Here is a 12,981-nt window from a genome sequence, read left to right as displayed (position 1 = left end):
TGTACACTTACATTTAAACTTAATCCATTTTCCTCTGTCATCCTACAATTACAATACAAGTCACAATAATATTAAATTTCAGTGCCTACAGCATTGCACAATTGAACCATTACTGTAATGAAAACTGACTCCCTTTGATATTAACACTGGTGTTTTCTCTCATTTGCTAGCCATGAAACACAGGAAGAGACCAATGTTGTTTTAATTAAAGAATTGTTGTTCAAAATATGCTACTGGGAATATTAAAGTAGTTCTTTGCTCTTATGGCAAAGATAATCAGGTATTTATATGGTTTGAATTTTGGGGAGAAACCAAAAAAAAAAAAAAAAAAAAAAAAAAAAAAAAAAAAAAAAAAAAATCTGTGCCATGAATTCAGCTCAACACAAAACCACTGCTCTACTTGACTTGTGCTCACAGAGGCGGGGTGTGCCAAACCCAAGAGATGGCACTTTATGGAAAAGATGCAGAGTAGTAGTTAGCATGGAACAAAAAGTCAAACCAAAGCATGTGTGTTTCTTACACAAGTCACTAAAGCCTTCGCTTTTAGAAAGCTAACAGAGAGCAGCTGGCATTTGCCAAAGAACTACTTTTTGAAAAGTGCAAACCAGATTGTTCTATTGCTGTGCTATTCTGTGCTCTTCTCTACTATTCCTGTTAGAAAAACAAACTTCTTATGTCAGCCACAATACAAGGATGCCAACCAAAGTTTGCAGTCTTCCTTCCCTTAACTACAGTTTGCTCACACCTGTACAGTCTTGTTTCAAGACATGCTCCAAGCAAAGTCTATAAAAGAGGGCGGGGACTGTCTTGTTAGTTGATGAGACATTAATAATCGGTGATTGTATCTCCAATTCAAAGACAGAATTTCATCTACTTTGCAGTTGTTAGAAAATGTATTATTGCATACCATTTGCCTGAATAAGTAAACACTGGAAGTAGAACAAATTGTTAACTCACAACTTTCGGGAAAAGTTATGCCAAATCAGTAGCAGAATTGTATAACAAACAAACCTTTTTTGGCAAATCATTTTTATGCCAAGGAGAAAATGGCCTTGAGCATAAATCCAAATGGGAGACCTATAATCAATCTGCACTTGCTTCTTACATTAAACCCAAGATTCAGCCACTTGCAAGCACAAAGATCCTATGTTCTTACATGAAGTACCAACTTTTCCAAGGTTTGACTGACATGCAGAAGCAGAATAAAACCAGGTGGCCACAGCCACCTTCAAGGCACTAGTAATATCTGACCTATGAAGAAACAAGATTTTGGCCCACTACAACATCTGAGCCTCTGAAATGAAGCTAAACTGACAACAGAGTAGTTTAAAAAATTCTGTAAACATCAAAAATGTGCATTTGACACAACTGACATCCCTGGCCCCAGATGGAAGAGTCCACTGGAGGGGTTCAGCAGAAAGCTGGGGCTAACAGGAGATCCAGCCAGTCAGTTTTAACCCACTGCCCTTCCTCTACTGCAGGGAGGCTCAGCCAGTGCACCCCTCACAAACCAGGCCCTCTCTTGTAGGGGGAAACCTTGGCTCTCAGGTCACTCTCAGAGATCAGTTTGGCATTACACCTAACAGTGAGCTAAAAAACGCGCAGAAAGTTCAGGTGAAGCAGGGCTACCTGCGCACCCAGACTCCAGAGGCACAGGTGATAGACCTGCTTGAGCTCCCAGCTGGCACAAGGGACACACTGACTACTGACAAGCTATGTATCTCTTTCCAAATGCAGACAGGGAAGTAGTTTCTGACATAATTTTCTGATTTAAAAAAAGGCAACAAAGCTTTGGAGAGATCTGTATTTGTCCAACCCCAAAAACCCTCTTACACTGGCCTTGGTTCAAGACAGCTCATGCTTAATTCGTCCTGCTTCAGCAAAAATATTCAGCATTCAGCACATGTTCGACATGAGCTTTTCTGAATAAGGACAGTTTCCCAAGTCAGGCTGTAGGAGCACAGTGCAATCCTGCTTGCCTTGGTGTCCACACACTGATCCACAGAATGGAAGACTACAATACGCTACAAATCTAATACGTGGCTTTTGGTTTTCTTCAAAAGGTGCCTGAAAACTGTCTGATACAAAGAATGATTACACCTTTTTAATATCTTTTTCAGGCAGTGAAGTAATCTCTACGCCAATGTGACTTTCCCTGTTCAGCTAATCTGTTCAGCTCAGAAAAACACCCCGGAAAAAGAAACCCCCCCCAAAAACCTGAAGGTAAAGTGTTGTGCAGCGATTAAGCTGCCAGCTTCTGAACTAAACTGAAATTAATTAAACATGAAGAAAGCAACTGAAGTGTGGACAGAGAATGCTATGGGACTGCAAATCCTCAAAAGGAGTCAAGATGTTCCCAACTCCAAATTTACACTTTCATCTAGTCAGGTATAGAAACCAACTGCTGCTCAGGCAGTAGGTAAGCAGATGGCAAGCACCAAGCAAAAATGAAACTGTGAAACGATGCACCACTGACGAGGAGTCAGAAGAAGCGCAGTTATGTGTGCTTCCACCAGTGCTCACTGCATAGGTTCCTTAAACAAACTGCTTCAAACTTGGAGAACATCAAAAGCCAGATGGGTCTTCCTGAATGAATCTGCAGGCAAGGAGCCAGGATTCCTGTTTGCTGCAGAAATAGGCCTGGACTTGATTTGAGTCTTCTTAGCTCTGACAGGCTGGAGTCTGGCAGAACTCCCAATCCAAAACAGCATTCAAGTGAGACTGGGTTTTAACTAACAAAAATAATAATAATAATAATATTTCAAATCACCCTTATTAGCTTTAAAACACATTTCTCTTTACAGTGCAGTGTTCACCTTCCCCACTGCTGTTCTCTGGTTTGGGTATATAAATAAAAGCCCTATTCAAACAGAAGCTAAGAAAACAGTGAGAAGCAATTTGCAGCATCACAAATTTTTCAGCCTAACATAATTGCACCATCTAACCTATCCTGCTGTGTAAAACAAGCCAAATAATTTCTTGTTTTCCGTTGACACATGTAAAACTTGACTTTCCTTTAAAGCGTACAAAGCTCTTATCCTACCAAATAAAGTTTTGTAAATCCTATTTTAGCCATCACCCATGAGACATTTTAAAAGAACACTACAAGTAGGAAACCCATCTTATAGTTATGTATATGTCATACATCAGGAATGATTCACCTAGCAACACAATCCTCTACCAACCTTTATCTTTTTTGGCTTGGAACTTATGTTTAAAACCAGAAGAAAGCATAGACTATTACATCAAAGTTTAAATCAGCTGCATTATAATTATCATGCTGATACCTCAATAAACACTGGGTGTTGGCTGGCCAGGATTGCCAAAAAAGATAGAGGTCCTGCCCTTATTTGCTGTCTTTGACCATGTATATAATCACATCAAAGGAAAGTTCTCTGCATCACAGCTAACAGAAAAGAAATCATCTGTACATTCTCTTTCCTAGAGTTAAATTATAGAATTTTTTCCTAACAAGAAAATTTAAATTTTGCCTATATGAAAAATAATTATAATGTAAAGTCCTTTCAGGCTTACAGGACCTTGCAGTACTCACTGAAATCCCTGGAGGTATTTTCACGAATGACCACTAGATATGCTAAGATTAAACCTGAATTTATAGGGACAAAAATGATAACAACAAAAAAAAAAACCCCAATCCAGATAATTCAAAATTACACTGAAGACACTTCAAGTTTAGAAAATTTCTGTGTGAATGTTTTATCCTTTTTGGGTCTTAAGTCTATCTGGGGGTGGAGGAGCAATGCAAAACTGGTTTTTGTTCTGCCATTTTGTTTTCATACCTGGCTTCCAGAAACATACTGAGCTCAATGTACATGTTTTCTCAAAGCCTGTCCACACTTCAGTGTTAGGGGTTTTTTCGCCCCATTTAGGGAACAGGATCGAAAATTGAGAAATCTCTGTTTTAAATACACCTTCGAGCTTCTATCAGTGAAAACTCCTCAAAGTGAGGGGAACCTGGAGGGGAAAGACTCTGGATGCAGGGAGAGCTGAGGTCTACTGTCCAGGATGCTCTTCGTAGATGATTCTCCATCTCTCTCTGTGCCCTGCCAAACCTGTCCTGCCTTATCTGGGACATTTCTGAAATGTGACATGACAGGCAGGTTCGAAAGCTAAACTTTGGATAATGGTGGGCAAACAAAAGACATCGGTTTTTGCATTATTTCTTTAATTACTTTAACCCTTGTTCGAACAGAAAGCATAAGGCCAGAGTAATTCAGCTTCCCCCTTTGTCATTTGCCTGCCATAAATATGCACCAGTCTGCATTTGAAAAGCTGAAGGAGGCTGCAAGCTTGCTGGACATTTATCATGCTCTGTTCCCTGTTAACAAGCAAATACTTTAGTTGAATGGCCCATTAGCAATCATTGTCAAATGCAGAATGCAAGGTGCTTGAATGTGACCGGCCTGTAAATTAGATGAGGTTGCCCCTATGCTTTGGAGAATTTCAGCAAATGAATTGGATCTCTTGCTATAGATTTGTGAAGGTTAAGTTTCAACACAGGAAACCCATCTGAGCACTTCAGGTCCTGTGAATTCTGCCAATCCGTTCGGCTCCCTATATGCACTTGTTTATTTTTCAGTTGTTAAATCACATCAGCAGCTTGACAGTTTGGGGTCTGGAGTCCCCTTTTCAGTCACAATCGTGAAGATTTCCAGCATACTATTGGATAGGGTAAGAATGATAAAGTCAAGCATGTAATTAACATCTTTATATAAAAAACCCTGGAATAATCAAACAAACAAAAAACCCCCAAACCCAATCCACTTTAGAAGCGTCCGAGCCACTGCCAAACAAACAGCATGAATTCCATTTTGCCGAGCTCATCCCAGGCTCCTTCCCAGTAAAGAAAGACACAACTGTTATTGTGGGCTTCGGTGTTTTTTCCCCTTGTGTCTAGACTGCGCTTAACAAAGGCAGAATGCTTTCTTCTCCCCCCTTCGCAGACAAATGAACAGGCAATAAAGTAGATATTTCTCATTTGAATCGTACCCCTGATTTGCAATGTAATGCTGACTTTAAGTTGTGGGCGTTAAGGTTTGTCAGTTGGGTAGAAAAGCAAGTATTAACTATTTAAAGGCTCTCTACCAGAAAAAGCAAGAAAAACCACATCCAACCTGCACTAGGAGAGGTATATCACCACCTTTACAGCTGCAGATCACTTAAAATAAATGATTAAACAATAGCTATATTGTCTGCCGGCTAAACTCAAGGAGCTGACAGCAAACTCATCCCAGTGATTGTAAATTGGCTTGGGGGGGGGGGGAGGCAGATGCTTATCTCATTCATTTCTAGATTTCAGCCAGCCTTTCGGAAATAAACACCACCTAGAGACTGAGCCAGAAACATTTGGTTATCAGTAGCTTGACTGGTAAATAGGAATGGATGCTGGTTTGTTTGTGGTTGTTCGGTTTTTGGTTTTTCAGGTTTTTTTTTTTCTTTTATATTTTTGCAGGATGGGAAACACAAGAGATGCTAAAGAATCACCTGGCCTAGGCACAGACAATGCAGCATGTTTATCTTTGCTGCTCCCATGGAGTGTGAGATGGAGACCACAAAGTAAAACACAGCTGAAATCAAAAGCTCTCTGTTTTCCTTCCAGATAACCCCAATACTAGCTCTCCCCTCTGTTCTCTGTGCCTTGCCAGCATGCTCCTGCCCGAAGCCCAAATAGATTAAGGCAACAAATCCCAAGTGCAGCCAATTCCTCAGAAAGGCTGCTGCTAGGGCAGGAGTTAAAAATGAGAATCTTCCACACCTCACAATTGCAGCCATCTCGAGTTTTAATCGGCCCCCACCTCGGCAAAAAGCAGTAAATGAAATCTATCTTTACCATATTATACACCACCAATGAGCAAGAACTGAGCAGCTTTTCTTCATCGCTCCAACCACCCCAAGCCACAAGTAGGCCTTTCATAGTTCCTAATCCCGGCCCCCAAGTTTTGTGCGGTTTTCACATAATACCTTACAGCCCGGAGCAAGGCCCTTAGTTTATAACACCCCTTTCAGAGTCGTGTCATTTCTAACATCAAGCTAATCTATATGTTGCCATGGCATCACCCTTTATCTGCCTTTACATCTTATGAACTGCATGGATTTACCACATTATTTTTATCTGAAAGACAGAAAATGGTGGTTTTATTGCCATACAATCAGATTACTGCTGCTAGTTTCTCTATGCCTTTTTACCATACTTCAATCAAAAGGGATCAGTTTCTTTATACTCTGCCCTTGATTTACATTACATCTGTAAAGACCTAGTCTGGGTTGTAATCCCCTTATTAACTATGACCAGGGTTGATTTGCCTAAAAATAAAAGCAAATTGTGTCAGACCTTTTCACTTTGTTTTTGATTCGGAACTACAAAATGGATTACTAAAGAAATCTTCAGAGTTCACACGGCTGGTATAGTACTGAATTTAAAATGAGAATTAAACAAGTTAAACATGGGAGCTGTGTCAACGGTTTACATTTTCCATCATGGGAGAAAGGCTGAACTGCATTTGTCTTTGTGCTCTCTGGCTTTAAGGAGACAATGAAGCCACAGGAGATTTTTCCAAGCCCTTCTAACACTGTCCATTTGCCATCCTCCCTTCCTCTGCTTTTTCATGCAACTCCCCCAAAAACTCTTATCCCTTGCTGCTCCCTTCCCCACCCCTCCCCACAAAAACTTCCCCTCCTTCAAGACAACAGTGTGTCAGTTAAAAGTCCACGTACTGTGGCACTCAGTATTTTAATCAAAATATTTCAAGCAGTTTAACATTCCTATGTAAGTTTCCACAACGCCTCACAAAGAATGAGCTCATAAGCAAATCCATGTAGATGTATGATAAATGACCAGAAAAACAGGTTTCTTTATGTCAGAAGCCAAGGCAGACAGACATTAGGCACACATGAATAACATTTTAATCACTATTTTTTTCTCAGAAGAACACTTTCTTCTCATTTGCAACAAGCAATTTCAAGTACTGCAGGTTTGCACGATGCATGAAGACCAGATCATAAAGGAAAAAAGGTCCCCAAAGGAGGCCTGCCTGTGGCTGCTGCGCAGGGCTGAAAGGCCTGTCTGTGCCAGAGCAGCCACCTCAGCTCCTGATTTCCCATGCCAGAAACCTTGGCCGAATTTGAGGGGATCCAGAGTGTCACACCTCAAGCAATGTGATCTTACAATAAAACACGTAAGAGGGGGAAAAAAAAGGGAAGAAAAAAAAAAAAAACAAGAGGAAGGCATTCTCATGTGTGGGAAGAGGGAGAACTTAAGTGATTTTAGCATGACTTTTAGTCACAGCCTTTCTAAAGGCAATTACTTCATTAAACCAAGTGAAATAACGTAGCACAGCTTACAGATAACATGCTTTAACATAATTACTATAAATAATATAGCAATTATACTCTACCTATAAAAGGCTGGGGAAAATAACCAGCTCAAGAAATCGGCCTTCAGTTTATTCTGAAATCATTTTGCTAAGTCACCTGTGCTTCAGAGACCTGGCTACAAATGCCAGAACTATCAAATGGACTGACTGGAAGCCACCACTTGCTCTATCTATTAGCACTCCAAGTGTCAACAGCTATGTTTTGGGTACAATTTAGGAGCATGTGTTTAAACAATTTTAACCTTCCACTCCTGTTTCTTCAGCTTGAAGCTGTAATTGCATAGGTTAGAAAGTGTAGTCCCACAGCACAGGACTCCCAAATAAATTCCTGTCTAGCTGAGAGCCTCCCAAACATGTTGTGTGATATCGTTTTAGCAAGCTCTTTGTGCTCTGGCTGGCTTGCCTGTCCTGTGAAACAAGGGCTGTCCATTACCTACAGTTTATCATCCTGACAAAATGTGAGGAATGTGGATGTGAAAGCACTAACAATTCCACCCCTGGTGCTTTCTCCTTTTTTTCCCTCTGTATTAAAACCGACAAGATTAACCCAAATGCAAACTGCAGAGCATAGTTCAAGGGGCTATTCAATCGGTAGTGAATGTGCATTTGTTTACCTACAAAAATAAGAATTTCAGATACAATGAGAAGCAGACTAGTCTATACGCTACTGAATAGAACATTTAGCAGGGTCATCAATTGTAGTTTATTTTATCAGTTTCTGACATGTTAGCATTCATTCAGAGGCAGGCTGTGAAATATCCCATATATAACTGGTTATCAGAGGGAGAGAAAAACAGCTATATAATCTAACTTAATCAGTGTCAAAGGCACCACTTATGAGGATAACCTTCCACATGTCACTAAGGAGACCCGCCTTGATCGCTGGCCTATAGCACGCAGGGAAATAGTGACGCTTAAGACATTTTTTTGAATGAGATTTCTTTACTGCTTCACTGAAAGGTGCCCCATAACATTACTCTGGTCCAGCATGTCAAAGGCAGTGCAGAGCCCTTGTGAGGTGAAACTGAGGTAATCCATGCTATCTGCATACATTGCTTGTCTTGGCAGAAACAACACAGGCAGAAAAAGTCTCCTGTTAAAAGGTGTCAACAGGAGTTAAACCTAGAGTAATTTTTCCTCTGTGTTTTTAAGATCAGATGATCTAAAAGTTCTTCAGATGATAAGTCTATAAAGTATGCCAAGACCATCTAAAACAATGATGTTTAAACTCCCAAGCAATATAGTCATAGGTATAGTTATTTTATGGAGGTCACTTCAATCTCATTATTTGGTCAAGGCAATAAAGCAGATCTCTAAAAAGATAAGGGGGGACCAGGGAGGGGAGCTCTGTGTTCCAATAGCTACTGCGTGCTCTCCATTCCAGCCACCTGCTAGAAATTATAACCCCTAGACTTCAGTGCAAAACCAATTCAGTTTATACGATCCCCTTAACCTAAAATTTATTATTTCATACCTTATATTAACCTAACAACTTCTCCCATTTTAACTGCCTACCTGTTCAGCAGATTTTTACCTTGAGACTTTCAATAGAGTTAAATGCACAGCTTCCCTGAATAAATTAACCAGCATCAAAGATAGTTATTATTTCAAATTGAGAAAGGAGCTTTATTATTATACCATGCCAAGATCTATTCAACAGCTTTACTTCCCAAGCTAACAATCAGCTTGAATCCAGAGTGAGGACAACCTTCTCTAAGGAGAAATTATTCAGGATCCTTCAGGCAAACAAGTGTGAGAAGAATTAGTAAGAAATTCTGCTTGGAGAAGTAGAGCTGCCTCACCAGCAGCAGTGTCAGGAATGCATTTGCAAGCCTCCTCAAACTCCAGGCCTCCAAGAGGCCTATAAATCACTAGCCCCAGCAATTGAAAAGACTAATTTTAATAGTGTACTTCTTCACTGTGGTGATTAAGCCTCAATGAATCACTCAAGAAAATTCAATTACATCAGCAACACAACCTATTTTTAAGCGTGCATTTAAGTTGAAAAAGTAATTAGATATTATCATTAGATCTACCATTAACAACATACAAACCTTTTTTGTAATCAAACAGTTTAGAATTAACTAAATGGAAACACAAATCGTGTTTGACAAAAGAAGCATATCCCCAGGCTCCGTGAGATGGGCTGAATTCAGCTGCTCGGATGCTTTCGTTTCACTGATGGCTAATAAAAGCGATCAAGGTAAGTTAAAAAAGAAGCGAAAGCAGGTTGGGGCTGGCAGAGGAGAGAGCCCCGAGCAGCCGGCTCTTCTGCTTTGGAAGAGTGACCTCTGTAGGCACAAACCCAGCGAGGCCTGGGATGCAAAAGCATTCCCCTTCCTCCTAGGCCGAGCCAAGGCTGTTTTCCACCAGCACAGCAGGCCCACTCCTGCAATGCAAGCCCGGCTCTCAGCCTTTGCCTTTCGAGAGCCTAAAGAGCCTTATAAAGCCCGCTTTATAACCGGCCAGGCCGCTTCATCCTCCCAAGTGACGCCGTGCCTTTCTTAAGCCAAAGAAAGGCTTCAGCTGTGCAACACCATGCAAGCGCTGAGCCAGGGACTGGAGGTAAATTTTAACAGGCTTCCCACCTGATGCATATACAAAATAAGTATTTGTCAATCAATATTACAAATAAAGACTCTGAACTGAGCAGTCCGGCGCTCTCCTGCCAGTTTCTTTTATTTTTAGTTCTTTTTCTTTAAGAAAGATTAGGAAACTTCTCGGTAAAGAGAAACAGAGCAAGTACTAAAAAATAATGCAGGCAGAAATCTATACTTTTTTTTTCATTTAGTGAAAGCAACAGTAGATGATGACTGTAAGGCAAGATAACTTGGTAAACTTGAGATGCTACTCCTAATTCAAACTTTGAAATCTTCACCAAACTCTTAGAGATTCTGCCACCTGTGCAGGATTAATCCCTGATCCAGGAAATACTCCATTCATACTTGTCTCATCACCACCTAACATTTCCTTTACAAACTCCCCCGGGAAAACAAAACATGTACTTACTGGAGTTAATGGGAAACGCTAAATTCAATTAACACATTGCATATTATTTCATTTTAAACATATATAACTGAAGATGGAGCATGCATATAAATATTATTTTAACCCACTTCTGCTTTAAAATTCCCTTAACTCATTAGAGTTCTACTTCTTCCTATCGTGATTTTTGTTCTCTAAACTAGTGATTCTAATCACAGAAGTTCAGAGGCTCTCACAAGTGAACAAAGCCAACTTCCATTTTTTATGTCAAAAATCCAAGGAGACAAAAGAGAAGTGTAAGTAGCTTTACATCACCGTCTCAGACTTTTCTTTAGAACAGCCCACTTTTCAAAAAGTTCCTCTTTCTAACAGCAATAATTTTGTAAGTTTAAGTAAAGAGGTTTGTTTTTTTTTCTTTTTTTTAAGATAACTCATCTCTTTTGAAAGAGTGAGCTTTTAAAAGTGAGGTCCTGGGAACGCATGTACATTTTCGCTTTGGTTTGTTAATGAAGAATGACACTATATGGTTGTGTGATGGGTAATGCTTAGTTCATTACTCACTGACATGTGCCTTGATACCATCAACTCCACAACCAAATTTAGCCCTGTTATAAGCAGATGTAACTTCGCTGGAGTCAATGGGATGAGTTTGCATCTGCAGACGGAGAAGTTGGAGAGTATCACCCTTTCCTGGCAGCTCAGCGCAGCCCGGTTCCTCCGCTGCTCCAGCCCGGGCGAGCCCGGACTTTGCCCGCAGATTTTATCCTGCTACCGCCGCACCACTCCCCAGCCCGCTACCGGTCCGCCGCCCCGGTCCTCCCTCCTCCCTCCCGAGACCCTCCCGCCAGGGGCAGGGGGCGACGGGGCAGCTCCGCCGTCACACGAAACAGCCGCCCCGGGAAGAGCCGGATCCCGCTGCCGGCCAGGCCCGGAGCCCCCGCCGCTCACCGCTAGCGCACTCCGCCCCGTCCCCGTGTCTGCCGGCGGCCGCGGCCGACCTGCGGCACCGTCCCGTCCCTCCCCCGCGCACGGAGGACAGCGCCGGTCCCCGGGGAGACGGCGGGCGGGAGCGGGATGGAAACTTACTTGGGGTTAGAGGAATTCCAATATATGGGGTCTAAAACGATGGACCGCGCCAGTGCAGTTCTGCATAAAACCATCACGGCTCCCCAGCAGTACTTCCAGGCGGAGGCATCTCGCCTCCGCGCTGCCATGGTCGCAGGCGGCACCGAGTCCCTCCCCGGAGCCTCGCCAACTCCGCCGTGCGCCTTCCCACGCACCTGAGCGGCAACAGCAGGGTAGGTGCCCGGTATCCCAACAGCCGGGATGATTGATAGGAAAAAAAAAATAATAAAAAAAATTTAAAAAAAAATCAGTAAGAATCGACGATGCACTTGGCGAGAGCTGCAAGCAGATCTACTGAGTCATGTATGCCACTCGCATGTAGGAATATCTCCTGTGAGGTCAGATCCAAGCTACCTCCGAAGTAACAGCAACAGCAAAAAAAAAAAAACAAAACAAAAAACAAACGCCTTAGTCCTTCCTCTTAGTGGGGGTCTCCCGGCTGCCTTGGAAGATGCCACTCAAACTGCCAACTCCCATTTGGATCCAGAGCGCCATACGCGTTCACAGTGTCTAAGGCCCGCGTAAAAAGGAGTAAAACAAAAAATAAATTAAAAAGAGGTAAAATAAAGGGTGCCGGGAGAAATAAAAGGGTCGGGGGGAAAAGGACACAGCTTCAGCAGGCGGCTCCTCCTGTATGTCTCTCACTGCTCCCCGCAGTTCGCAATCCGCACAGGCACCAGCTCGGGCTGTTTCGGGCAGCTCGGAAGCAACCGCGAGTCAATAAATCCACTCCGAGTCAGCTCCCCCAGTCCCGGGGAGGCGCATCCGCAGGGCTCCGGCTTCCCGAGGGGCACTGCTGTCCTTGTCGCCGGCAAAGACCACGGAGCGGAGCAAGGAAAGAAACAGGGGCGGACAATAATGATTACAAAAGTAAAAAAATAAAATAAACCAAAACGGGGGGGCGGGGGGGTCGCAGCGTCAAATCGTCCCTCTCCCGTTGAGCGACCTGCAGCGCGCGCCGCGGCGAATGACTGAGAAGGAGGAACGACGGGCGCGGGACTTGCGCCGACGCGCAACCCACCGCGGAGGAGAAGGAATAGAGCGAGGGAAGAGAAGCGGCGCCAGCCACTGTCGTTCCCAGCGCGGCGCTTCCAACCTCCGATGCCGCCGCTGCGAGTCCCCGGCGCAGGAGCGCGGCCGGCGGCAGCGCGCTGCCGTAGCCATATAAGCGCGGCCCCGCTGCCCCGCCGCCGCCGCTCATAGGGCCGCCGGCGGGCCGCCGCGCTGGTTGGGCGCCGTGCCTGTCACTTATCGCCGAGCGGCGGGCGGGGCCGCGCCGAGCCCGGCCGAGCGGGCCGGCAGGTAACACCCCCCGGCCCCGCCGCGCCGCGGGCGGCTGCTGCCCGGCGTGCGGGGAGAGTCCACTCGCTCTGACTCACAGCGGGGCTGTGCGGGGAGCGCGGCGGGCCCAGATGGAGCGAAATCAGAGGGAACAAAAAAAGGAATAAGCACTAAACCCCAGCCTTTGCTAAAACTG

General features: G+C 43.6%; 1 protein-coding gene across 1 annotated transcript in view; it reads right to left on the bottom strand.

Annotated features, from left to right (window-relative positions):
- The window catches only part of EFNB2 (ephrin B2), a 49,177-nt gene extending 36,526 nt beyond the window's left edge, over positions 1–12,651 (bottom strand). Inside the window, exon 1 of the mRNA XM_054654870.2 lies at positions 11,466–12,651. Within this exon, the coding sequence (XP_054510845.1) occupies positions 11,466–11,593 (128 nt within the window). The 5' untranslated portion in view covers positions 11,594–12,651. The remainder of the gene's footprint in view (positions 1–11,465) is intronic.
- Between the last annotated feature and the right edge of the window lie 330 nt (positions 12,652–12,981).

The sequence above is a fragment of the Agelaius phoeniceus genome, chromosome 2, assembly GCF_051311805.1.
Source record: "Agelaius phoeniceus isolate bAgePho1 chromosome 2, bAgePho1.hap1, whole genome shotgun sequence".
NCBI lineage: Eukaryota > Metazoa > Chordata > Aves > Passeriformes > Icteridae > Agelaius > Agelaius phoeniceus.
The sequence above is the reverse complement of the archived record's forward strand: the minus strand, read 5'-3'. Positions and strand labels throughout refer to the sequence as shown.